The 27,777-nt window shown below is 38.4% G+C and overlaps 1 protein-coding gene across 7 annotated transcripts; it reads left to right on the top strand.

Annotated features, from left to right (window-relative positions):
• Positions 1–27,397, top strand: LOC113121441 (CAP-Gly domain-containing linker protein 4). 7 transcript variants are annotated; one of them, XM_026292059.1, is made up of 18 exons: positions 53–129; positions 1,429–1,491; positions 2,440–2,577; positions 4,178–4,317; positions 4,943–5,036; positions 5,279–5,440; positions 7,543–7,661; positions 10,310–10,552; positions 13,703–13,838; positions 13,951–14,082; positions 17,595–17,690; positions 18,815–19,006; positions 19,124–19,258; positions 20,782–20,905; positions 21,444–21,482; positions 24,463–24,527; positions 24,640–24,718; positions 25,068–27,397. In XM_026292059.1, the coding sequence occupies exons 2-18, from the start codon at positions 1,452–1,454 to the stop codon at positions 25,429–25,431; spliced, it is 2,298 nt and encodes a 765-aa protein (XP_026147844.1). In that variant the 5' UTR covers positions 53–129; positions 1,429–1,451; the 3' UTR covers positions 25,432–27,397. The 7 variants fall into 7 exon arrangements, 6 of the variants coding, with proteins under 6 accessions (XP_026148011.1, XP_026147844.1, XP_026147766.1 ...); XR_003294785.1 differs by lacking the exon at positions 25,068–27,397 and adding an exon at positions 23,052–23,074 and having other exon boundaries at positions 55–129; positions 24,640–24,665; XM_026291981.1 differs by having other exon boundaries at positions 55–129; positions 25,065–27,397.
• The last annotated feature ends 380 nt before the right edge of the window (positions 27,398–27,777 follow it).

Raw genomic sequence — 27,777 nt, forward strand, 5'->3', positions numbered from 1 at the left:
AAAACAACATAAAGGACGTCAGCTGCCATAAATCTAAAGGAAGAAGAAGAAGAAGGCGGAATTTAAATCCGCTAAAAGCTTTCTAATGATTTTCCTCATGAGCGAAGTAAAACGAGCAGCGAGGTCAAGGTAACGTCCGTGTTTTATTTTAGGTACCTGTCATCATGTTTTCTGTTTTTAGGCGTGAAGTGCACTTAAGCAGCTGGAGGACTTGAGCCAATATTTGCCCTATACTACATGAACGTTAGTTACCTCAGAAGAGCTAACGGGAGTAAACACCTCAGAGAGAAGGCACTTCGTCTGGTAACTTTTTCACGGTGCCTCAGCACAAAGTCATCGGCTGCGAACTGTTCAGAGATACTGTCAGATAAGATAAATGTGCTGGCACTTATCTTTCACAAAGGCTGAACACCGACATTTAAACATATGCTAGCTCGCTAACAGCCTCCTGCTGCAGTAACGATAGGTTGATGCAGGAAACAGCACGAAGTGTGTAGTGTATAATTATAATAGCTATGGGGAATATTTAAATCGCTATCTATATTTATTTATAATTGGCGTAACATTCAGTGGATTCACATCAGTTAGTAAAAACAGCTAGTTTGCACGTCTGCAGGAAGCAGACATAAAACAGTAGGTGGCAAAATGTTCTGAGGTATCACTTTAAAATAAATGTCACAGTTCTGTCTTCAAAAAAAAAGAAACAAAACCGGCAGATTGCAAAGTAGGCCATTGTGCACTCACTGCAAAGTCTTAATCTCTAGACAGACAGTAAGTGACCTCAGAGGCACAGGGAATGTCTCATCTCTCTTCTTAGCAGAGGCAATGGCATGACAGCTGGTGCTGAGTGACCCAGACTAAACTGAATCTTTACACTGTCCAGTGCAGAAATTGGAACCATGAAAATCTGAATTGGCCTTGGATTTCAATTAAATTGTCTTTTGTTGTTTGTATTGGGATCCTTGATGTTCAGCTTCACCTCCCTCCCAATGGAGCTGGTAGGGTATCAGAACCTTCCCTGTGGATGTTCTAGCAGGGTATATGTTTAACATCAGGACACTGGCCTTGATAGTGAAGGACACTAATCACACCCACTGCTTTGCTGCTGTTTTATGCTGATTGCACCCTACAGTTACATCCTCTACATTAAAGGTGTTCTGGTCAGCTAGTCAGATTGGTGGCAGCGAAGTCAACATTACACATGACTTGAAAGTGAAAGCAACCTTCCAGCCGAGTAGAGTGAGAACACCATGCCTTGAAAATGTGTAGGCTGTAAATAGCCACTGGACCTGCGAGTCTGGCGGTCAACAGTGAAACAGGGGTGTGTTATTGGCGATTGAGCAGGGGACAGTCTATGTGCTTTGGGGCTATTTTAGGCAGCAGCTTGGTCAAATGTTCTGCTGGACCCAATCTGTCTCTTGATTTTAGTTTAGCTGGACTGGGAGGCTCTCATGGAGATCAACAAGAATGAGGATAATGGAGAAGATGACAGTGAGTGCTAGTTGTTTGGGTGGATTTGAGGCTCAATGTTGCCTTTCCAGGCTTAGGAGTGTGTGTGCCCTTGTAGTAAACTCTCACATTTGCTTTCCTTTTCCCTAGCTTTTTAGTTTCTCTTTACAGTGTCAGTAATACACCAATGGATCATCATTAACACTTTTTAAAAAAAACTTTTGTCAAGAAACTGAGACCATGGTTTAAAGCATTTGTTTTCTGGCAGTTGAAATTTGAAGTCAAATTCAGGTTTTCTTAGTTTGTAACTTTCAGAAATATATCATATCTAGTTGGTTTGACATTTTACCTATAATCCTCATGCATTTAATCCTTAACAGACTGCATATAGTGATATGTGTATTGCATTCTCCTCAGCATACAATGAGTATTGCAGGTTTGCCCTGTAGTGTGCACAAGTCCTATTTATAGTATTGCATGTACAGTATACTGCACTGTTAGAGCAGCTGTAATATTATGTCAATTCATGAAATGAAGAAATCAGTGTATGTGTAAGAGAAAACCCATGAGTCATTTTATCCGGGGTCACGGTCTTAAAGTGAATGTCATTTAATAACTGGACTATAAATCTTTTTTTTTTTTTTTTTTTTTTTTTTTTTAAGTGCTCTGGCTTGTGAGACTTACACCAAAGTGGCTTATACATGTTTCTTTTCTGTTCAACAAGGTCGTTGAAAAGCAACTAATACTCTGACTAATTTATAGTCTGGTAAAGTTATGGGTGTTTGTAGGTGTTGATTTAATTCCACCTCATAACTTGTACTCATGAAGTATTAGAGACACTTTAAAAAAATGAGGAGCTCATGGGTTCAGTGGAATGGTGCTAGATCATCTAATTACTTTAGTGTGGTCATGTGGTGTTCTCATTGAGTTAATGAGATTAGACCTACTTGTGTTCTCAGAATAGGACTTCTAATATTATTTCATTCACAGGACCTGAGGGGGAGATGACAAAGGAGGATGTTTCAGAACCTGTTGAAGGGGACGCTGTCCTGGGCTGCTGCACTAGATTCTCTTCCTGCCGGCCGGTTATTCACCAGGTGGCTTCTGCACCCATGCCAAGTGACTGTGGTGAGTATCCGCATGTCTACCATACATGTGCACACACGCACATTCATATTTCTATCTTTGTGAAGGCACCGATTAACATAATGCATTCCATAATCCATCTAACACTAACCTTAAACAACTAAATGCCTAACCTTTACCTAAACCTGATTCTAAACTTAACCCTAAAACAAAGTTTAAAACCTCAAGGACTGGCCAAAATGTCCTCACTTTGCCAAGACATCCTCACACCAGCCAGGATAGAGTACAAGCATGCACACAAGCGTGCACGTGCACACACACTCTCACACGTTTTCATTCCCGGTGGGGACTTTATTTTCACTGATATTCATTCCCTGAAGACTTAACCATAACCACTACTTGCCCAACCCAACCATAACCATTCTCTAACCTTAAACTAACTCCATCCATCCATCCATCCATCCATCCATCCATCCATCCATCCTCTAGACTCACATATTTCTTAACCACGGTCACAGGGATCTGCTGCAGCCCATCCCAGCTCTTAAACAAACTCATCACCATCAAATACAATGATTTACATGGTCTCATTCCCTCTGTGTGTTTGTGTGTTTGTGTGTTTGTGTGTTTGTGTGTGTGTGTAATCAGGTTTCAGTTCCCACAATGTGAGAAATACCAGGTGCACACACATACACACACAGGGAGGTTTGTGACATTTCAGACTAATGAACACACACATGCAAGTCTGTGAAAAGGTTAACAATCAGATGCCTTATGACTGGGATTTTAAACATTTTTCCACTGCAGTTTTGATCATAGCAATAATGATCAGCTGATGACTTGTTACAATTGTTGATTATTTGATCAGTGCAGCACTAGGCAAGACAAATCTTGATTCACATGGTAATAATACTGAAATAATGATGATGATTGTAATAATAATAAAGAAAAATCAATATCCTGAACCTGGATTCAGTAAATATGCTGACTGATTTCAGTTATATGGTGGCTGATATATACATTTGATTGTTAATTATTGATCATATTATGACATCATCTTTAATGTTATGAAAATCCATACACAGTTTTGATGGATGACACAAAGTGATGACCGTCACATTCAAAAATCCATTAGTCACATTATTTACATGCATGTAAATAGGTAAAATGTTTTGTTTGCTTTAAGTGGTGTGCTTCTTTTCAGAACAGTGTCGTGTGCCTCATTAATGAGCGTAAAGTGCTCTTAAACAGATTCCCTGATATGCACTACAGCCTGTAAAACAAATGCAGAAGCTCTGCTGCTTGTTAAACTATAAATGTTGCCATTCAATGTGAAAGACCAAGCCTATTTGTTATCAGCCTCTCTTGCTTTTACTAATGCTTCATTCATTTAATGGCATGCCATCCAGTCATATCTTATTTCATTTACCCCTGGAAGCACAGCAAGGGCTTTTCTCAAGATTAGTGATTTGATTGAACACTCTGCTGCAGAAAGTTAGTGTCTGTGCACATGTCCGTTCAAATGCATCTATAGAAGAAAGTGGAACATAAAGATTTGAATTCCCAGTTCCACTAATCAAAGTGAAACTGATTAGGCTGAATATGTACTGTATGTTATTTTTGTTTCTCCCTCCACCTCCAGAGTTCTCCTTCTTTGACCCCAGTGAACCACAGTGCAGGGAAGTTCTTCTGGATCCCAGCACCACCATACCAGAGCTGTTTGCTGTTCTTAGACAGTGGGTGCCCCAGGTTCAGAAGAACATCAACATTATTGGCAATGAGGTGATTCCATCCAACATCTTTCATATTCTGTGCGCTCTGTTCCCTGTCTGTAATTTTATGCTTTATCATAATTCACACATAACTTTTTCAATTATTTTTAAGTCATTTTGAAAAATATTGTAAATAAAAATTTCATTATCACAGTCATACAATGATTGTTAAAAACACCAGAACATTAAAAACAACAACAACAAAAAAATCTTCTTAGTGGAAGCCTTGATAGCCAATCCCAACCCGAAACCACCAACACCCAATGATGTGCTGCGCTTACACGTACACCTTTAAAAGGCTGGCCCAGCGACAGCTACCATTCATTGTCAGTGAAACTTAGTTTCACAGTCATGTGCCCCCTGTTGTGCTTTTACAGATTCAGAAAACACTCAACTACACAACAGGGGCAAGTTGAGAAACCCTGCTTTAACCCAAGGTTAAAGCAGATGACAGTGGTTTTCTCACTTAATGGCTATTACCCTTGAGAAATAAATGCATTATTTCAATGTCAATTTGTGCACCAATTTTAATCCAGATTTAATAATGAGTAAAGTTATGAGAGGCTCAGCTTGCTTGTTGTTCATCAGATCACCAGGTCCTTAGCAACCCACTACATATCTTGTCTTTTATACAGATCCTTAAGAGAGGCTGCAATGTGAATGATCGAGATGGGCTGACAGATATGAGCCTCCTGCACTACTGTTGCAAGGCCGGGGCTCCGGGCATTGGTTAGTATTGACAAGTGTGTTGAATAAACACTCTCAGCTGGACTGTAAAAGTGTACTCATCTACTCTGTCTTGTCTTAGTGTTAGTTTATCTTGCTGCTCTCACCACTGAACATAATCTTGTATGACTCAGTAAACACTGTTGTTCATCAGCACTACTGCTTAAATGCATTCTCGAGAGCTGACATATTGTCTATTACTACACTCCCAACACACATAGCCTTATCCCTGGTCTATTACTCAGGTGATGCAGAGACAGCAGCCAGCTTTGCCCGCCAGCTCCTTGCTCTAGGTGCTGATCCCAACCTTCGCTCCCGCTGGACTAACATGAGGGCCCTACACTATGCTGCCTACTTCGACGTGCCCCAGCTTATTCGGGTGGTGTTGCAGGCCTCCCCGCCTGGAGGTAAGAGCAGACTTGCTGCCAGAGGGGAGAGAGCGAAGGTCACTCCAGGAGTCAGTACAGGGCAAACATTTCTAGTTTCAAAACCAACTACTGCAAGCCTCAGTAACTTATCTTTTTCCTGTGTTGTATATATGGAGTGTCCAGTTTATTAGGTATACCCACAGTAGCTACACTAAGCACAACTTAATACAGTAGCCTTGCAGTTATGTTATTCAGTTTTGTTGAAGTGTTGATTCTTCATTATGATGACTATAGTTTGTGGTGCTGCTTGGTGTGGCAAGGTTGTTCTAGATTCTTCACCCTTTTCTGTATCAGTGGATTACTCTAGTTACTGTCAGGTGTACCTTCTGGCAACCCATTGTGAAAAGGCAATTCTGTTACAGTGTAGATGGACTTAGCAGTTTACTGTAGTTTCTTTTGATTATCAGTCATTTCAGAGGAGTATAGAGTCCAGTCTTTGCAAATCACTACTTAGCAGATAAAGCCTTGCTGGTGGTGCTGAAGCTACGAAGGAGCAAAGAATAATGGCATGAACGTGGTATACTGCAGTCTCTTGAAGGTCTCTGACCATAGCTTGCACGGTGATGCTTTTCCTGTCATTACATAAGAATGGATAAATAATAGCACAGAACAGTGTTGGAGCTGTGTTTTTTTTTTTTTTTAAACACAGGCCTGAAGCTTAAAGGTTTGACTTGTTACATTTTATTAGCAAAGTTAGATTGTACTTTGGATGTTGTGATGTGCTGAGTTTGTGTTCCACCCAGTTTTCATTTACATAGTTTACATAAAAAATAACATCTAATGCTGTCTACAATGCAGGGTTGATGGACTGTGTCTTATTGAGCCTGTTAGTTGTACTGCACCTCTGATGAAATACGTGAGGTCACCTTAGGTCAAACTGAGTTGTGCCGTGTCTATGCTGACATGCTGTTAGTAGAGATGAAATCTAACAGCTTCAAAGGAATTTACTGAATATGTCATGATGTGTACACATTTATAAGTGCCAGTCACAGTTACAATATATGTTTAAATGATTTCAGAACATTTCTTTATTTTATCACAATTAAATCCTGTAGAATCCTGCCTCTTGTAACAATATAATTTGTTATTCGTAAGATAAATGATTCACTTACAGCTACTGAATATAAAATCTGAAATCTTAAGTATACATTTGCAACAAGTGCACCTTTTAGATTTTACTGCATCTCTGGCATAAACAGGAGCTGATAAAGTTGTGAATAAGTATTCTAGTAAACTGAAGAGATAAGGCAACAACACAGACCCTGAGTGGTCTAGGAATGTATTTATTGTCTGACAGACATGAAGTGCAAGGCCCTGTTCTCACATGTTGTGGAGCACCTTTTGTCCTGATGACAGCTGTCAGAAGCTGTGGCAGTCCACTCAATAATATATATCTGTTCCCAGGTGCAGGTTCATAGAGATATGTGGATAACTGATGACTATTTACATCAATTCATGTTCCAGTTTTAAAGATATTCCAGGCTTTACTCTGCAATTTTAAGATAACCTTGATATTAATATATAAAAAAATCATTCCTCGTTTTAGTAAGGATACTTCCATGGCAAAATTTAAGGTGATCAGATACCTTTCAGGCTCTATTTTGTATATGTCTTCTGTACCCTGCTAGCTCCTAAGTCTCTAATAAACAATGTTTGTTATAGGACAATGTTATTATCCTTGAGAAATCTTTGTAAAACCCTTGTTGTTCACTTTATGGGTATCCCCAGTGTCTTCTCACAGGCTTGGAGTTCCATGTAGTAACCATCTTCTTTTGGTTCTCCATTTTTCTGACAGATGTTATGTCAAATCAAGTTTGGCAAATTGTGATGCAAGTCTGTTATCTTTTAAACAGAGAAAGTGTGATGGGACAGTGGTATCATTTGTTTGTTTATGTAGCAATACTTAAAGAGAGAGGGAGGTTTCTCAGGGACAGGATTTTGGTTTTTGTGGTGACTCAGTTCCCACAATGTGAGGAGACCTTATTCTAGACAGAAAAATAATGGGAAGCCAATATTAGATGTTCATAGCAATCCCATGGAACTGTGTAATACTAGTTTCTTCTGCTATCCTTTTTTTGTAGAAGTAGATGCCACTTGCAGTGACTTTGATTTTGGCACTGCCCTGCACATTGCTGCATCCAACCTGTGCACATCTGCTGTCAAATGTCTGCTGGAGCTGGGGGCCAACCCTGCTTTCAGAGTAAGTGGAACAGTTCTGCTATACACTCACAGATAAGCAGGTATTGTAATGGCAATGTGAAACTGAATACTTTCATTCTAATTTCAAAAACAACTTTAAGTAAATTAAATTAGCATTATTTTACCACGCAGCCAAATACAAAACTATCAAACTACAGAAAAACAGATCCATATTATTTAAATTATACCTCTGATTACGTCTGTGAGTAAGACATAATCAGTTAGAGCACCACTGAAAATAAAAGATGGACTCTCACAGTTTTCTCACCATCAAATTTACAGTCTTATGTGGTGTCATAATAGTTAATTTATATACTGCGATATAAAATCAAAGTCATTTAGAAGACACTGGAAAATAGTTTCTGTTAAAAGGTTGCAATTTTTAGTTGCTCTTCCAAACCTCAGACTTATTTAATTTTAGATGTGTTTTTCCTGCTAAGGGATTTTCTAATTCAGCTGGAAGTCAAGACCTAAAAAGTCAGTTTCAAATATTTCCCAGGTGTGCTGAGAATCTACCACTTGAACATCTTTCAGTGCTCTGCCTGTCTGCTGTGTCTCAGTTGCAGTCATTTGAAGCCTAAGTTGAGGGGTTTGTTGAACAGCTGTCAGTCTGTCATGCCTATCATTTCACTTTTCAATGCGTCATTGGAAATTTTTACCCATATCACAAATTGCATGTTCTAATGTGTCTGTATTGTTCCTTTAAACAGAAGGTCATCTTTATATTCATTAATGTTGTTTTTAAACAGATATAGAGCTTGTTCTTTGTAGGAACTGATTTTCCCACTGGAGGTCACCAAAGCACTACACACCATATCCCAACAATTCCCTCGCTTAAAGATAAGTATGAATGTAAAGCTTAAGAGCGTCTTTATGTTGGCTGATATCAACCAGTGTGGCCTTTTGTAACCCTTTCATTTGAGATGTTTTGAGAGATTATTTAGCTCTAGAGATAAATTGAAATGGTTTCCTTAATTTCTATAATTGTAACTTCATTTTTTTTCCCCTTTTGGTAATCCAACCCATTTTAATAGTGGTTGAGACCACCCATGTGGGTTTATAGAAGTCATGATACTGAATAAATTGATTAGATTTTTATTCGAGGACATTACAATATGCACAGAACAAACAAATTTAAGCAACATTAACTTTATGTTACCTGGTGCACTGTAAAATCATAGTCTTTCTGAAGTCTAGTGGCTGATCTCCATCCATCCATGATCTATACCACTTATTCCTATCAAGGGTAGCAGAGGGGCTGGACCCAATCTCAGCTGACATTGAGCAAGAGTCGGGACACACCCTGGGCCATATCACCAGTCTATCAGAGGTTGATACATAGACTGCTCATTTATATCTGTGGACAGTTAATTTAACCTAGATGTGTTTGGACTGTGGGAGAAAGCTGAGGCACCTGGAGGAAACCCACACACATGAGGAAAACATGAAAACTTCACATTCCAAAATTTCCAATGCTACTGGGATTCAAGCCATATGTTTGTGTTTAAAATATGGTAGCGGTGGTTGGCAACGGAGTAAACAGCATTATATCAGAGTAGGGAGAATTCATTTTATTTTATTCTTTTTTTCCTTCAGAGTAAAGGTCAGACTTATAAGTGTATTAATTTGATATTTTTGTTCTTTGGCCCCTGCAAAGAATTATTAGAACAAACTGTGAATATGAGCAGTGGAAGGTTTTATAAACATGCAAAAATAAAAACGTTGGCCTTTCATCCTTCTGTTACCACATATCTTATGTATTAATAACTATGGCAACTCACACTTTCATACTCCTCATACTTTAGTATCAAGTTGCTGTGTTAGATTGCTTATCAGTTTCTATTTTTATTGTTCTTTATTCTTGGTGTGTTGTTATTTTTATATTTATTTCTTGTGCTTCACTATTGCAAGTCTTTTTGGTATGTCAGCTACTAAAGAATGGTTCTGTGTGAAGGCTTGGCACCATGTTCCCTCAAGTGATTTCAATAAAATGCAGTGAAAATGTCTAAAGTGACGTTGTTCGGTTGAGTACCCTATAAAGCTGAAGCACAAATAGAGAGATGAATAGGGAATATTACTTAAAACAGGAAATTTAATAAAAGATTGTCCCAAAAAAGCCCACAGTACCAGAAATTTACACCTGCAAATGCATTCCAAATGAAATGGCTTGCACATTAGGTATTACAAGACGTCAACAAGAGGTCTTGGCAATAACAGGCAAGGGGGTAGTGAACATGAGCTCCACTCACCCCTCTGCCGATGTCTCCTGTTACCTCCACTGACACTTGGGTTTGACATTCTCTCAACTCTTTTGTTGAGCCACTGATCAGGTTCTGTGAAACACATCAATGAGGATTGTGTTATGAAAGCAAAGATATGATTATTCTCTTAAACCTAGGATCCTAATAGGATATATGTCAAATGAACATTTTGCTAACGGAACCAAAAATATATATTTAATTTACTGATGCTTTAGAGGGTTGTCATCAGTGATCTTAATACTGCAGGTCATATTATTATTATTTATGTATTTTATGACATTTCCTTGGCATGCTGTCAAATTTATTTATTTATTTAAAAATGAAATTAACTTCTTAAATATCAGTTTATTTTTGCTCTTCTCTGCTCTTTCCTCATTTCTTCCTACAGAATGAAAAAGGGCAGTGCCCAGCAGATGTGGTGCCTGATCCCCTTGACATGCCCTTGGAGATGGCAGATGCAGCTGCTGTGGCCAAAGAGCTCCGTACTTTACTGAGACAGGCACTGCCCAGACCCAGTACCCCTCCACCCCTTTCATTACAATCCCCTCCTCCTCTCTCAGATAAGGCCAGGACGCAGCTCAACACCATGGGAATCCGACTAGGTGATCGTGTGCTGATAGCTGGACAGAAGGTATGTAATAGGTCACTATCGAGGGGCAGGAACAATTTTTAGTGTTTTTGTTAATTCGTCATTTGCATTATTTTCAGTTTTATGTATTATTATGAATAAGTTTAAAAAAGCTGGAAAGGTAATACAACAGCAGGAATTTTGTTGTCATTGTAATCAGGACCTGATGATTTGCTACACTGAAATGAGTGTGCATGTTTTAGTTTAGAGGGAGAAACTGTAAAATTAACTGTCTTAGCGATGAGTGCTGCATTGGTGTAAAATAGTCACACAAAACTAACTTTGGGTCATATTCAACCCATTTCCGATTCCCAGGCCTGACAGAGTAAAATGACACCACACTCCTTTTCTTATATAATAAACTGAACTAAGTTAGTAATGAATTGCACCAGTAAATACACTTAAAATAATTAAATGAAAGATTGTGTGTAAAATCTTTTAATTGGTTTGGTTTTATTTCTGACTATTCCTCAAGCTGCTTTGCTCTGATCCCATTAAGTCTGAAATGGCTCTGACAAACCTGGTGATGTCAGATTTGGTCAGTGATAACCAAGTGTCATTAAAAAGGAGGCTAAGGTAAAACTTTACATTTTTCCATTTATGCACTTTTCCATCAAAGAGGCTTTGTTCAAATGGATGAGTAATATCACAATAATTCTGAAAATAAGTTGTTTCACTATTTAAAGATGAATAATGATGGAAAAAATTCATTATGTATAATTTTTTTTTAGCAGTAGCTTCAATTTGAAACTTTCTCACTGAATGTCAGCCAGTAAAACCACAGCACCTAAACCCAAAATCAAACACAAAACACCAGATTTGATCCATTTAGTTTTAATTTCCTACCTGTTACCTGAATTTTTTCCAGGGAGTTGGATTCCTCTTATGTTTAGAATTAGAAGAGAATACACACTTCTCTTTTTTATGGGGTTATTGATTGAACTGTATTTCACCCACACCTGCTAACCACAGCACATAAAATAAGAGTGCCCACCATAATATAAAAAAGGGAGTGTTACTCTATCAGACATGCGTCTGTAGCCATATCTCATCAGGGCGATACACCTGTGCAGTGGTTTATCCTAAACGAAGACAGAAGCTTTGGTAAATCTTTCTTCATCTTTTTTTCAGGTCTCAACCGAGAAAAATAGTTTCCAGTTGCTAGGCAACACCCTTTTGGCATCTTTCCAGCATACAGCGTCGTATCTTAACAGTTCACTGTGGTATATCATCATCATTTATCTGAAGTTGTTTAAGTTCATCCAACTCCAACTTTGACACTTAAATGTCCAGTAACAATGTTTGAGGTTTTGAAAGGTTGGTACTCCTCCTCTTTCCTCTTTGCCTGTGGGTCGTCCTATTCTCTTACACTTATCTATCAAATGTCGCACAATCCAACAACTGCTCCTGTGAATTAAGCCGTGTTGGGCAATTCTTTTTAGCAGTCAAAATCCGTCAGAAAATGGACAAATCAAGTTTAGCAATGAACTAGTCACATACACAACTCTAATTATTCACACTTATGCAAAGTGTATTGAGCAGTAACACTTTAATTACAGTATTGTTGTCAAAATGTCCTTTTGAGGCATGTTGTTTATGCTCTTGGGTTATGCTCTCTGGCCAGTGTGGTGGTGTGTCATATTTTCCACATTAGGTGTTTTTAAGGGGGTGGAGGTTTCGCCCATTGGCCAAATAAAATTCCATTTACTTATATTCATGGTGCAGTTCTTTTTTTTTTTTTTTTTTCTTTTACAATTTGTACCAATTTGGTACAAACCATAAAATCTGTAGCTGTTACATGGTTACTGAATGTTAAATTTAGTTTTTTTTTTAAAAAATAATCTTGGTGTCCTTTCATGAATGTGCCCTTATTGCCACAACCTCACGAAAACCTGATTTGGCACAGTTCTAGCACAGCATTACTGTTAAACACAGACTTTCTTGATCCCTGCGGCAAAAAGATTTGTAATCATTCTGACATAACCCCACTTTTATGACAGAGATCCTGATAAATGACTCTTATTAGATCTGGGAGTGACTTTTTCTACCCAGAGCTGAGGAGTTTATTAAACTTGAATGGGGCCTTAAAATTGTAATTGTATTGAATTTTGCCACCTTTTTATGCTTTTAAAGAAGTGGAAATTTTGGAAGGACTTAATAAGACCTAATCAAGGGAGTCTTCCCTGGCTCAGGGATGCTTTTCTGAATTTGTTCCACCTGACTGTCAAGGTGGCAATAGTGGCTTTAAGGCTGTTATGATTTACCATGCAAGTGCTGTGCATGTATTGCAGCTGCACACAAATCAGTAGCGGGCAGTGTGGCTGGAGGGGTAGGCTGTTTGTTCCTGGTATCAGTGCATAGTGTTAGCTTATTAGTACATAACATTATTGCTTTAGGTTTGCATTAGCATGCTATAACTACGACTTGCAGAGTAGTTCACTGCACACATTTTGAAGTAAATACTTCGTGGTAGAAAAAGATTGATGTCTGTTGACTGGCATGCTTTTTAGCGTGACCAGTTTCTCTAGAAGAGGAGCCGTATCTGGGTCTGAGATAATGTCATGTATGACACGTCCACATAGACTACAGTAGTCAGTCCTGCCACCTAACCTATTGTCAAAATGGATGTGAACAATTGTTTTTGTTTTGAGTTTGTTTCATTAATACAGTAATTCTGAAAGATGGAAAACCACTGATCTTCAATACCCCTTTGTAATTGTTGTTTCATGCATACTTACAGTAGACAGACTTGTAGATGATAAGAAACTACTAATTCTAGCCCAGTTGGACATTTGCTTTGGAAGAATGAGACATCAGTAGATTTTTTTTTATTTTTTTCTTATGCTACACTGAGAACAGAATTGCAGTGTGCCAACTTGCAGAGATTGGCTTATCAAAACTCTTATCTTCTTTGTACTTGACACAGCCTCATGCTTTGATCTGTACTGTACTGTACTCCTTTAACTGTATCTCTTTTGCTTCTTTATCACATCAAAATACTGAGTTTCTGATAGGGGTCCTGTCCTTGACATAATGCATGGCATTTTTGATGAAGATATGACTTCACACACTGCTCAGTGCACTGGCCAGTGTTGATTTGTTTTGCATACTTACAGTATATTTTGACTTTGTGCATATTTTTTGTGAATGTAGGTTGGAACGCTGAGATTCTGTGGCAGCACTGAGTTCTCTGGAGGTCTCTGGGCTGGAGTGGAGCTGGACAAACCTGAGGGGAAAAACGACGGCTCTGTAGCAGGAGTTCAGTATTTCACCTGTCGATTCAAACATGGTACATCATGCCACAATCCAAAAGCCCTTAAAGATCAAAACCACATTGACAGTTTAGTGTAGGTCCTGATTTGTTTTTCTTATTTATTTTTTTATTATGCTTTTCTCCACAGGAATTTTTGCTCCCCTTTCTAAGATAAGCAAACCTTTGGAAAGACATAAAACTACTACCACAAAGACCTCTACACCCATACGCCCCCTTCGTCGCACTAACCTGTCCCGTGTCACGTCCAAGATAAACACAGGTAAGGAATAATTGGAAAACAGGGAATAACACTTCTGAACTTTCCAGCTTAATCAGAATTGTCCTTTGATTTGTTTGGTACTCAGTCAATATGTAAAAAGGGTGCATCTAACACTGACTGAAGCAGTGGTCAACCAATCATACAGTAGTTCTCTCAATTATTAGTTTCACTAAACATTGTATGTCAGCATGAGGCCCACATGTTTTTGTAAAAAATTTGAACAGTGCCTCAGGACTTTAGACTTAAAATAATCAAGTCATAACACAACAGAGGCAGTGAAACCAGAGAGCCCTGCAACTTTAGCAGCCTAAGGGTGAAGAAAAATGTGCACATTTATGAGTCCAGGTGAAAAGGATGTCACATTGCCAAGTGTTTCTGCATATCACATGTAATCACATGTAATCTCATGTACAGACCCCTGGAGGCAGCCCTGATGACATTATTAGAGCCCACATAGATTATAATATAAAAAAGAAAAGAACTGTACAGATCTCATAGACACCTCATATTTTGGAGTAACATTAACCTCATAAACGACATTTTAATATTACTTGTAAATGAAAGAAATTATTCAAGTGCTCTCATGAGGTCTCTATCATCATTAGAAACTGTGATTGTCTGACTTCTCAAGAATCTAAGGGTGATGTGTTGAAAACAAGAAAAAGAAATGTATTGTTGGTGATAGACCCTATTCTCTAATGTTTGCATCCTCCACTCCCATACACACCGACAAGCCACACCCTAAGTAATCTGACACTGGCACTGGCAATGCACTATCACTGTCCAGTAGAGGCTGAGAAGACATCCCTGTTTGTGGAATCAGATGAGTGCCGGTTGACACCACTAGCTGTTAGATTATTTCAACTAGCCAAAACATTTGGTTTGAGTAACAGATTAGAGCTGTCACTGTCGACTTAATTTATAGTCAGTATATGGTGATATGCACTAGTCACAAAAAGTTAGGGATATTTGACGTTTTCAGAATTTCAGAATGCACCTAAAATGCACTATAACCTTTACAGCTGAACTTAATTTGACCTTCTCTAAACTTTGTCCAACTGTTCAATGTTTCAGTACTTATTGCATAACATGTTGTTCTCTAACAAGGTGATTAACCACAAAAATCACAACAAGTGTCTGATCCATGACCATCGACCACTAAATGTTCTGGTTCAATGACAGTTCGTATTTAAACAGTCCTCTTCATCATGCTGTTCACATTTTGACATCATGAGACCAAGACGACACCTAACAATTGACAAGTTATTGAGACATTGACATTTTTTGTTGTGGTATACCCACCACTGTTGTTAGCTTTTGTTTCAATAAATTGTTTGAGATGAAGAAATTACCATTGCATACTTCTACTTAAATGCCCTACTTTCATGATATAATATCACTGTAGTATGAACTTTTTACATTTTCCATAAATTTCACCTGAAAGTCGAATATCCCTAACTTTTTGTGAGTAGTGTATATATTCAGTAATATACTATTGATGCCTGTGCTGATAGTTTTTATGCTGACATACTGAGCTTTAGTTTACTATGGAGGGATGAAAGAGTTAGACCAGTGTCCAGATGAGCCAAAAGAGGCTTCCTAAATTTTTCTAGCCTGTATGAGCCATCTCTTTGCATGCCAGGATTTCTTGCATCTGGGCTTTCATACTAATCTTCCTTGAATGCTTTGAATAGTGGATTCTATACAAGTGCCAAAGGACTATGCATTAATTAGACTGCTGACAAGGCCTTGCTTTCAGTCCTTGGATGTCCATTTCGTCAACTCTCGACTATACTGTATTGTCCGATCACCTCAGAATATTGTATAAAGGTTTTCGTGGCTCTTGCACCATCTAAAGTTTACTGTAATATTATAATATTCAAAGGTTTTGACGGCCGATTGATCCGGACATGACTGGAATGAGAGTGGCTTGTGGAATTTGGTGATTGATGGTCCAATTAAAGAGGGTTTAATAACTAGGGCATAGACAGGCTGAATAGCCTGGTAGCCATTCATCACAAGGTGTGTGTGAGAGTGTGTATTTGTGACATGCAATGCATGTGAGGGCATGCATGTTGGCACCTCTATACAATCCAGGAACAAGACTAATTTATGACCACAGTTTTCAGGGACTTTGTCAACCACCTATGTTTTGGTGTCCATTTGGATGAGCACTGTAGACAGTGTGCTCATGTGTGCCTATAGATTGGTATATATGAGTCATTGTAGAACTGTCTAACAGGTAGAGACAGATGAATGACACTCTGACCCTTATTAAAGTGTGTCACCTGTAGATCAGTCCTCAAAGGTTGGTGGGAACGGTCACAAAGCACCACTACTTGATTCAGAAAGCCACTGTCTGTGCTTCTGTCTCTCACTCAAAGTAAACCTCAGTATGTGAAGGGATAGATCGAGCTAGGTGGTCCCTGCGAGCTAAAGGTCAAGTGACATAAAATATTTGGTATTCTGAGTTGGATGTACTCTCCTCTTTGGAGTTCAAAGGAAAGACACCACTCTTCCTCTGATGGTAATGTTTCCGAGCCCCTGCTACATGTGAACTGAAATGGCAATCGATAAGTACCAGGCTGTTTTAAAGTTTTGAATTTTCGAAGTGCAGTATAAAATTTAGGTGATAAGTTGACATTATTATTAGTTATGTATTAGTTTATATATGAAGTATTCTTTAGAGATTTTTTTTTTTTCCCCGCAAATCTGTTTAGATGTATAGAAATGCCTAAAAGGCATTTGTTAGTATTAATTCAAGTCAACAAACAGCATAAAAAGCTTAGTTTTGTTCCTATAAACTAGTTGAAGAACATAATTGTATTTACTTGTGCAACCAATGTTATTTCTGTTTGTGTGCTATTTGAGTTGTTATTTATTTGAGGTGTTTTTTTTTCTCTTTCAAAATCCAATGCCTCTGGAGCTTTTCTCTGGTTGTTACTGCTTGTCTCAGCATATTTAAGTGTTTATTTGTTGGAGTAAAACAGACAGTCTTAGTTCAATCAAGAAAAGTTGCCTCCGCCTTGATGTCATGCTGTCCCTTGTTTGCATTTCTTTCTTTCCTGGTCTTGTTTCATCTTTTTAACGTAGCTTTTGTCTCTGCCTTTAACTCTTCACCTTTTGGAGTGGTACAGTGTCTTTTTATCATGCATTCCACATAGGAATGACATTTGCATATGTTTTCTTGCTTTGGCTGGCAACTTTGCATGCAAAACACTCCACTTAGTTTGATTATAGTTTCACTTAGATTCCACATCCATTGTATGTGCTTTTCTTCATAATCAGGATTTTCAGGCAGCTAGAAATTATACTTAAAGATTTATAGATGTAGCTAATTTCACTTGTCAAACTGCAGTCTTAATATATTTTCTATTTGACAGTGATTTTCATTTTGTACAAACATTGTAGAACTGTGGTTTTGCATAATTTATACAGTCTTCTAACCTGAATATCGATGTTGTGTTTAAAAACAATTCACTTGTCTCTTTTGTCTGTGTGTGGGTGGAAAGGTTTATCTACATCTGTCAAAAAATCCATTGATAATCAAAAAAGTTCACCTGGTTCCAGTCAGTGCACAGAGGGAGACGCCTCAGTGAAAAAGACAGGTACTACAGTTAGAGCTGGGTGTGCTTCAGTGCACGGTGTCAGAGAATGTGGTGGTATTTCACTTTTTAATACAATGTCTATTTGCTTAAAACTGTGCACAGTGTTCAAATCCTAATATCACTGCACCTTAATACTTGAATACCACATCACAATCCATCTTTGGGAGGTTCAACATCAAACAAAAAGTACTGTATTTCACTGTATGTCATATTTCAAAAAACCTTCTGTATCCTGCAGTAGGTGATCAATTAAGCCAGTGAGGGACTGATGAGCTCAAGCAGAACTAACAAAATCAGCAACAACATAATTATTATTTTTGTGCATTGTCATCTACTCTTTTGGGGCCATTAGCCAAGACTTACTATTGAAAACAACTTTTGGCAAAGGCTGAGTAGTCTTTTGCCCACTGCGGTCAGGGTTCCAATTTGTTTGTAACTGAACCTTCCCTTCTTCTTAAAGCACTTTGGCAGGGATTTAATCAATTAGCTTCTAAGAGTTGGGCACTTAATGAACTTATGGCCTGTGAAGGTCTATGAAAGTTAAAAGCTTAATAAGGTCCTGCATCCAAATAGGTTCTTGAGAGTGCAATTGGGCATTCCCCTCCTGTCTCATATTCCCTCATGTTAGGAGAGGATTAGCATGTTGGCCCTTAGTTGGAACTGGATAACAGGACAAGTAACAACACAAGATTGTGCTCACTGGATTTGTGTTGCCTTAAAGTGATGTAAGATGGCTACTTGGATTTCTGAAAAACTGTATGGATAATATTGTGGATCTGAGTGCTATGGGCACTGTCACATTCAGATGAATAAAATGGAAATGTGAATAATAAGCAGATCTTCATTATTTTAGTGGACTTACAAGGGTCCCTCATAAGCCTAAATGGATGGATGGGTTCAGTATTAAGAAGGTTTGTGCCGTGTGACTTTAGACAACAGCATTATAACGTTCACAACTAATGTGCAAGTGGAACCTTGATGTAGCTGGAAAAATGGCTGCTTTTATTAATTTATGAATTTAAACTTCTATTTTTTTGTTTTAGTCACTTGCTTTGTGAGGCTCTCTCTTTACCTGTCCCCAGTGTTGGTGGTCACTCATTCCTCTGTGTCCTTTTTAATCACAGGTGTTCTTTCCCGCTCTCTTTCCTCTTCCTCCTCTTCACTGGACTCTCGACATGGACCAGGTACTAGATCACGTCCACAGCCAAGGCAGCGCCTTCCTGCCAGGCAACAAAGGGAGCGTGCTTCCCTCAGCTCCAGGACCACAGCCTCACCAGCCCTCCCTTCTTCTGGCACCTCTGTGCTTACTACTGCAGGTCTATATTATCACAAGCCTAACCTAAGGAAGATGGCCCATGATCATAGAGATGTAATAGAAGTAAATTAAGGGCAGTAATTATCACGGTAGTGAAAACACTCTTTGCCTGTCCTAGGTTTCCGAAGCCGGACCCCCTCAGCTAGTAGCTCTGTGTTTGAGAGCTCTGAGGTGCACCTGGGGGAGAGGGTGCTGGTGGTAGGCCAAAGAACTGGTGTAGTCCAGTTTTATGGAAAGACCAGCTTTGCTCCAGGTCAGTACTTAATCGACTAGATTTGGCAATTGAAATTACTCTAAACTCTTTACTTGGTAGCATGTAGTGTTGCATGCCCGAAGCATTAGTTATTATTAGTTATTAAACTCACTTATTTTTAAAACATCAAAACATTTCAAAAACATCAAAAAAGCAGAAATATTAAAATACTTAAATATTCATTATGCTCTTAGTAAATCTGCACTTTCTTTAATGGAAAACTAGTGAGTTTGTGCTTTCAGTCCAAACTAACTGGTGATTCTACATTTAAAAACCTTTGTAATTCTCTTAATACATAAAGTACTCCAGTAACCTGAACAAAGAAAGTTAACATTGTGGCTATTGAACACCCCTGAAAAGCTCATGATTAACTTTTTATTAAGTGAATGAAGGAGCTGCTGGATCAAGGAGAGGTAGTTTTCTTTAGATGTGTAACTTTGTCTTGGTTTCTTCTCATGGCCTACCATGTACCCTTGAGTTCATTTTGTTATTTTGGTTGCATGAAATGTCATTTGGTTGCTTGAATGTGAATGTTCCTGTGCACTGTCATTATCGTCCGATGAGACACCTGTGGTGAAAAGCTCTATCAAGGTCTTTTTCATCTTGCTATTATAATAGCATAAATATGTACTGCTATTATAATGTATACATCCTCAGTCATATGTCATCACACTTGCAGTACTTGAGGAAAATCCTTGAAAACTTAACAGAAGACAGCTCACAGTACTGATTAATATTTAGGCTGTAGTTGTACCCAGGCATCAGTCTTCTGTGAATAAGCAATAATGTATCTCATCCAACTAAGCATCATATTTGAAGGGGTTTCAGTCTTAAATTTCCTTTGATACTCCTAAATCAGTGCTAGCAAAGTCGGTTATCTCAGCCGCAGCCCGTTGAGGATTCTCTCTGTATCAAAAGCAGCTCTTCTTGCTGAGCACTTCACAGTAAATTGACTTCTTTTTAACATTTTGTCTAGATCTTAATGTTGTACCTGCGAGGTGTCTTTTAAAGTCATTATAGAAAGAGAGGAGAACGATGCACAAAACCCAACATAGAACAGTCACATCATTTAGAGCTAAAAGTTACTTAGAAGCTGCTTACTAGGGTGTGAATTATTTGCTCTGCTTCACACGTTTTATAGGCCAAAGACCAACTGACAAGGAAAGCTGTCTTAAAACACTTGAATTTTATTGTTGTGTTAGGTAATATAAGCCCAGTGAAATCAGGATTTTAATTGCATCACCACCATTTACAGGACTGAAAACTTTTCATGTAATGAGGTTGCAAATGTAACCTCCTCCTGGCAACAATACTTTGTCAAAACAGCTGTGCAATTTGGCTACACTATCCAGGAAACCTAGTTGTTTTGCTGACACATCATCATAAGATGACTACTATGCTATATTCTTTACTCCTGACTATAGTCTTTTTTTTTTTTGTTAAGGTTGATCCCTCCTCCTGGGACATATGACATGTGATTGCGGTCCTTTGCATGTTACTACACTTTCTTTCTGTCTACACAGGGCTCTGGTTAGGCATTGAACTTGACACACCAAGTGGTAAAAATGATGGATCAGTGGGGGGAGTGAGGTACTTCAGCTGCCCACCTAAACATGGTGTCTTTGCTCCTCCAACTCGTGTGCAAAGGTAAGGCTCTGTAAAGTAATTATTAATGGATCCTCACAAAGCAAGAACAAATTCACCAAACAAGTATCTTTAAGAAAATCTTTAAATTTCAGAGCAAATTTTTGAGAATTTTGACCATATGTCCTCAAAACTGCAAGGTTGCATTTCATCGCCCTCATAAATATATCTCTTAGCACTAATAAAGCTTCTTTTGACAAAGTCATTTGTGCAAGTGTTGACATATTTGACTCTGCCGTCTGTGCTGCAAACAGCCCTCTGCTGTATTGGTGATGAAAATGAGAGTCAGAGTTGTCAAATGTGAAGCCTGGGGCCTTTACTCAGCTTGACTTCTTAATTTAGTGTGGTGCCTAGTAATGATCCAGATACCACCATTGCTACTTTTAAATATTAATTATGTAGATTGGATATGTTTAGTTATGAATACATACATATGAATACAAAGAGGCTGTATTCTCGCAACACATTTTCTATATAAGTCAATATATATTTAAATGCATTTTCCATTTATTTGCATTGTTGTATTTTTGTACTCATACAGCATGGGTGACAGTGGTACATCTCACTCTGTGACTACAAGGTAACTGCTTTTCAATCTGTCAGGCAAAATTTAGCTGCAGTCCATTTGTCTTCTGCTGACCGCCAACTAAATGGTAAATGAACTTGTACTTATATAAGCACATTACAATATATGCCCATTCACCTTATTTACATACACATGCAGTCATTCACGCACTGATGCCAGTGGCCAATGGGAGCCATTGCACTATTTTGTCCAAGGACACTTTGAAATGTTGACAGGTGAAACCTACAGACCAACTCTACTTCCGGAGCCATAGCTGCTACAAACAAAAATAATGTAATGAAATTCATGACGGAACTTAGAGATTTATTCAAAGAAGAATAAGCATTTTAGACTTATCAGCACAAACTGAGTCTGTCTTCCTCTGAGCAGGTTGACAGCATGACAGCATGGGTTCTTAGCACTTGCAGATTGTGGGTGACTACACCTGAACATCTGTGTAGAGACAGAAGTTAAGCAGCTGCTCTAACATGCTGCTTTCAATATGCAGCCTGTGTAAGACATGGTATAAATGTGGCATTGTTCGAAGTGTCAGACCAAAGATTAAATGTAGTCATGTTTCATCTGGCTAAAAATATTGTCAGTAGTGCTTTGCTGTGTGCTGTGTGTCGCCTCTGTCAGACTGCCTTTTAGCTAAGGTGAATTCACAACATCCTCCTCTTGTCATCGTTGCTGCTATTGTCAGGGAGATTCCTTTACAGACTAATGATAAGGTCGAAGTCTTTTTTTTTTTCTTTCTTTTTTGATGTTTTTTTTAAATTTGTCTCATGGCACATTTCTATTTCTAGACAAAGTAACAGTGACACAGGTCACCAAATTGACATGCATTTATCTCCACCTTAAAATCAATGATTTTGTGACTGCTTGGATTTTTAAAAAAAAAAAAAAATCTTTATCAAGTGGTCACTGAAATTTTTTTTTTTTGATGTATGAAACAAAATAAAAGATTGCTCTTATATACCATTCTTGCAATGAATAATGAACAGAATCTACAGGGTGCAGTATCTCCTATTCCTTAATCATACATAATGCTGCAATTATGAGTTGTGGAGTAATTTTAATATCACTTTAATAAAGTGAGCTATGTGTAGTTATGCCAATAAATTTAGACGGAAACCATTTAGTGACATTTTGTTTTGTGATGAGTGCATTTTAAACTACTGGGAGTTGTACTGAAAAAGTCCCCTCAGCAAAAATACATTTGCCTCTTCTGCTTCTCAGAAAACTGTGCAATCTGGTCTGGTCATGCATTCAAGCTAGTATTTTCAAACAAGACATATAATTGGAATAAACCTATTAGCATGTAGAACCAAAAGAAGAAAAGATCTATAATTACACACGTTTCACTTGAGTCACTTGAAATGTGGCTGTGATGCCTGTAATAATGTGTGGCCATAAATAATAATCAGTCTCAGCTATGACTTGGGGAAAGTGTCATAGTTTTACAGTGATCTGAAAGTGTTTATATGGTTGTGAAGACATTTCCTATTAAGTACTGTTTATACATTGCAGTTCCAACTTAAAACTTGTGAAAACATGAAAGTTTCTTTTTTGATATCCAAGCAGATGATTTAATAGCAGGACATGTGGTAAGACTCTCTATATTTACAAACATTTTTAGTGATTGTGAATCAGATCCTGCTGCAGTTTGTGTTGAACGTTCTGGTGTTGATTCATAAAAGCAGTGAAATAAATTTACAGTTGGCGTTTTGGCTACTTTACCTCACCCTGCTGCTGTCACTGCTGTGATTTAGCCCACTATCAGAAGGTATCCTCTAGAATGGCTGTATCTGACACACAGATGGATATAATTTGGAAGAAAAATCAACATTAGATCTTCTTGCCAGGTCTTTACTGGAACAATAAACAATGTTCTTCCAGAAGATATTGCTTCATTTAATGTTTTCATGATGGTGGTACAAAGCACTGGATAACCCACTGCTTCACAATCTCCCACCAGTGTTTAACTGGGTTGAGGTCTGGTTACTGAACGTCAAAGCCTGTAAGTCACATGATTTTAATACTAATCAAATCACTGGGTGACTGCTGTTTCTCCACTGATTTATTCAGCTTTGCCTTGTTTTTTTTTTTAAAAAAGAAAAGGTAATAGATCATCCATTACACATTGAAAAAAGAAATTGCTTTCATCATCAGCAAGACTGTTATATTACTCGTTACCCTACTTCTGTTACTCTAACCTACAGCTCAATCATGTACCTTTTAACTAAATCAGATCATCCACACCCACTCTTCTTGTATTTGATGTAATGTGTGTTTTATTAGCCTAGAAATATTGTTTGTGACTGTGGTGAAGTTCAGATCACATTTCATGACCAAACTTTGGTCTAGAAATTGCAAACTGCCATTACCTTTTCTTGCAATTGTAGTGTCTTCAACTGAGCACAATGTTTTCCTCTGTCTAATGGAAAGCCTCACTTTTACAACCAGCAACTTGTTTCTCCTCTTTACTTCTGTCAGCTGCCATCCCAACCCATTAGGAAACCAAACAACTTTTCTTATGCTCCACCCTCACTTTATTTTTGTTTTCTTTACTTCCCCACTCATATCCCTGATAAAACAAGGTAACACTTTTTTTCCCCACTTTGAGTCATTTCTTGCCACTGGAACTGGCACTAATGGCTTCCAGAGCTGTAACACTATTATAGGTGCAGAATGACTTTAGAAAACACCAATAAACAGGACAGGTGCTCTTGTGCAAACAGCATAAAAGATTTTTTTTTTTCTTTTATTGCTGTTGTCAGAGACATGTCCCAGTCAACTACTCTTCATCTTTGTACTCTGAGATGTCAAAATGTTGGAATTTAGTAAATGTTTAAAATACACACTAATATATCTTGCTCCATAGTAATTCTCTGTGGATTATGATTGGTATAGTCTGGGTTAGTGGAGGCTCTACTAAATGAAGATACCTAAATGGTGTTACTTGAGATGTGTCTTTCTACCCCCCCCCCCCCAGGATCCATGGATCTGTTGATTGCCTTTCCGAGCTCTCCTCTTCCCGCCTCAGTCATCCATCCAGTGGTGAGACTTCTGTCTTCATTGCAAGCATGTGTTTTTTGTTTATTCTGCTTGCGAAGTCACTCTTGAGTGAAAATCTGTATTGGAGCACTTGACATTTGTGATTGCTGTGCAGGGACAATACGTCGCAGTTTCAGCACATCATCAGCCATTGCCCCCCTCAAGGAGACAGGCAGAAGAAACCCTGTTGTGAGGTGGGTCTCTTGTTTCCACACTGCCCACATATTTATCACTTCCCAAGCATTTCAGCTTCATCCTAATCCTCTGTAGCAGTGGCAGAATCAATACTGATAAGAAGCAGTGGTATTAGTCAGCACAAGGTTGCTTTTTTTTTTTTTTTTTTTTTTTTTCTCTTTTAAAACAGCCAATGCATGATTGTGGTTATAATGAGAGAGGAAGGGAATTAAAGATCAATCCCTCAGTGAGCTCTTCTGAATCTTCTACTTTTGATATATCCTCTCATACATTTCTCATAATCTTTCTTGTATTTTTCTGTTTCCACAATTCATCCAAAAAAAAAAAAAAAAAAACCAAACAAAGAAGTCGTTCCAACCCTCACCGTCGGCGCTGGAGCACTCTTAGCGGTGGTAGTAGTGGTGTTCCTGGGAACACGACAGGGTCCAGTCCCTCAGCCACTTCTGATGGACAAGTACGCCTCCACGTGGGCATGCAGGTCCTGCTGAGCAGTGCTAATGAGATGGCATTCATCCGTTACCTGGGCACAGCAGACTTCGCTCCAGGTCTCTGGCTTGGTCTGGAGCTCCGAAGTCCAAAGGGCAAGAATGACGGCTCTGTGGGTGGCCGTCGCTACTTCACTTGTCGACCCGGCCATGGTGTCCTGGTCCGTCCCAGCCGCGTCACCTACCGCGGGATCAATGGGTCATGCTTGGTGAATGAAAGCAGCTGAGGACTGTGGGACTTAGTGGGGTGGTTTCAGAGAAAATTTGAGATATTTAGACTTTCTGCTTATGATTAACTCAGTTTAAACAGCCTCTTCCTATTTTGGAATTGGGCTTTATTGATTTTTCTCCTTTTTCTCCATAAAGTTAGTCCTCTGTACTCTGCAGAGGTGGTGTATGTTACAGTAAAACAAGCACTTATTAATTCCATTTCAAGCTACTAATTTAGTCTGGGAATATATAGGCAGCAAAGAAAGCACTTTATAAAATCAATCTTATTAGAATTTGTCTTGGCAGGGGGTTGGGGTTAAATAAGACATATTCACTGCACTATTTCTAATCAGACTGCACTAACAAACATGAACATGATAGATCACAATATGATAAAACATGGTATCAATGTCCACCCATGAAAAATGTTCTACATCCAAAGCTGATTTTGATCTCAGTAAGTAGAGATGTTTATCAGATAATTTAGGTGGCAATGTAGCCTCTAATTAAACGTGTGCATGTGTTTATGATTATGTGCACCTGCTTGTGTGTATTAATTAGGAGCACTTTGGAACAAAAGAGTTTTTTTGTTTTTTTTCCTCCCAGGGTCATGATAATTGATGGAAGATGCATCCGTAACAGATTTTCACTTCATATGAGTCAGTGTGACTTAAAAAGGATTTAATTTTGCCTAGACCTCCAACAGAATACAATAAAATAAAAATAAATACGTTTTTTTTCCTCCTATATACTACGGGCTGTGCCAGACTGCCCTTTTAACTATTGCATCGTGCCTATTGCCTGTTTGAATGGAATTCCATTCTTTGGCTGATGATATTGTTGTGGCAGTGATGTTATTTAGGTACACAGTTTATGAAATAACAGATTGAAGGTTCCCTCTAACATTAATGTCAGCTGGAAACACTTGACAAATGAAACTCTGATTTTAAATGAAATTTGTCACTATCTACATGCTTTAATCCTGCTGACTGACCATCGGTACTGTCAGAGCTGTCACTCTTTGTTTGGTTAAATCTGAAAGAACTCAAATGGTTTAAATTGTGAACTGTTGTTTAAGCTATAATTTACAAATCAGCTAGCTGGTAAATGTGCCTGATCTCAAAGATGTTTAGGGATTTAAAAGTCCTCCAGTCTATTTCCAGCTTTGGTGTCAAACTGACAAACATCTTTTGAAGCAGTATGGTATCTGTGCATTGGCTAAGCACCCTATTTCACTGCACTGGATGTGACATAATTGTACTTGACGCTTAATTTGAGCATCTTGGCACAGGAAATATGCAGGCACATTTTAAGGACAGGGTTTGCTATTTGATTAGAGCTGTCGGCAGCTCAGCGATGAACAAGCCATCGATTGTGCATGTGGAAAACTATTCAGTAAAATGCTCATGTACCGTCCAATTAGGGCATGTAGGCCACAACAGTAGGTGTAGAATCTCCAATGGCCTTCTGTTATTGATCGGTCTGCTCAAGCCCCTCTGTGAATGAAAAGCAGTGGTGGTCAGAGCCCAGAGTTTTCTGAAATATCTGACCCAGATCTAACACATGAAAACCAGTGAGTGTTTTAAAAGTGCCATCTTTCCAGATTCCTGTAGAAACATTTCAATGCTTTAAAAAAAATCCTCTTTGAAAGTTGTTTTCCATTTGCATGAAGGCCATTTCTGCGAAAATTTCTGTGGCATTTTAGTATTCCATTTTCTGAATCTCATCTATAGACAGACACATGTGGCATCTGCAGTTCCCACTGCATTTATGTCATGACTGATTTCACATTCTACTGATGGGTATGAGAGTGTTTTAGCACTGTGTTGACATGGGTAATAGGCTGTTTTTTGTAATGAAATTCCTGATATTTATATTTAAAGTGCGTGTGCAAGAGGGAGATATAGCCTGATGCATTTACATGTGATGGTAAATAACAGTATTTGCAAAAAATAAAAGATTCTATTCTAATATGACCTCTTATTTCAATGACAATTCTTTGGCTCTATGCTTTTATCAGGTGTGGCTGTACTAATGGAAAAGAGGTGTGCTTGACTAACTTGGACTGTTCATAAAGTGCAGAGGAGAGTTGTCTTCAGGGACTTAAATAGTTACGTCTGCTCACTTAGTCTGAATCCACTGGGGCTCTTCTCAGTCAAAGCTGAAAACGCTTGCTGCTGGAATGACTTTGTGTGCTGACTGCCAGCGTGTGCACACAAATTCAAGTTACACTGTGGGTGATATACTTTATACTGTGATTGTGGAACTTAAACTTGTATTCTGTGCTTATTGTTATGTATTTTAGTCTGAACAGGAGAAACAAATCCAAGGGGAAGGATCCAGGGATTCAGTGTTGGCCTGTC

Source organism: Mastacembelus armatus, chromosome 22 (genome assembly GCF_900324485.2).
Source record: "Mastacembelus armatus chromosome 22, fMasArm1.2, whole genome shotgun sequence".
Lineage (NCBI taxonomy): Eukaryota > Metazoa > Chordata > Actinopteri > Synbranchiformes > Mastacembelidae > Mastacembelus > Mastacembelus armatus.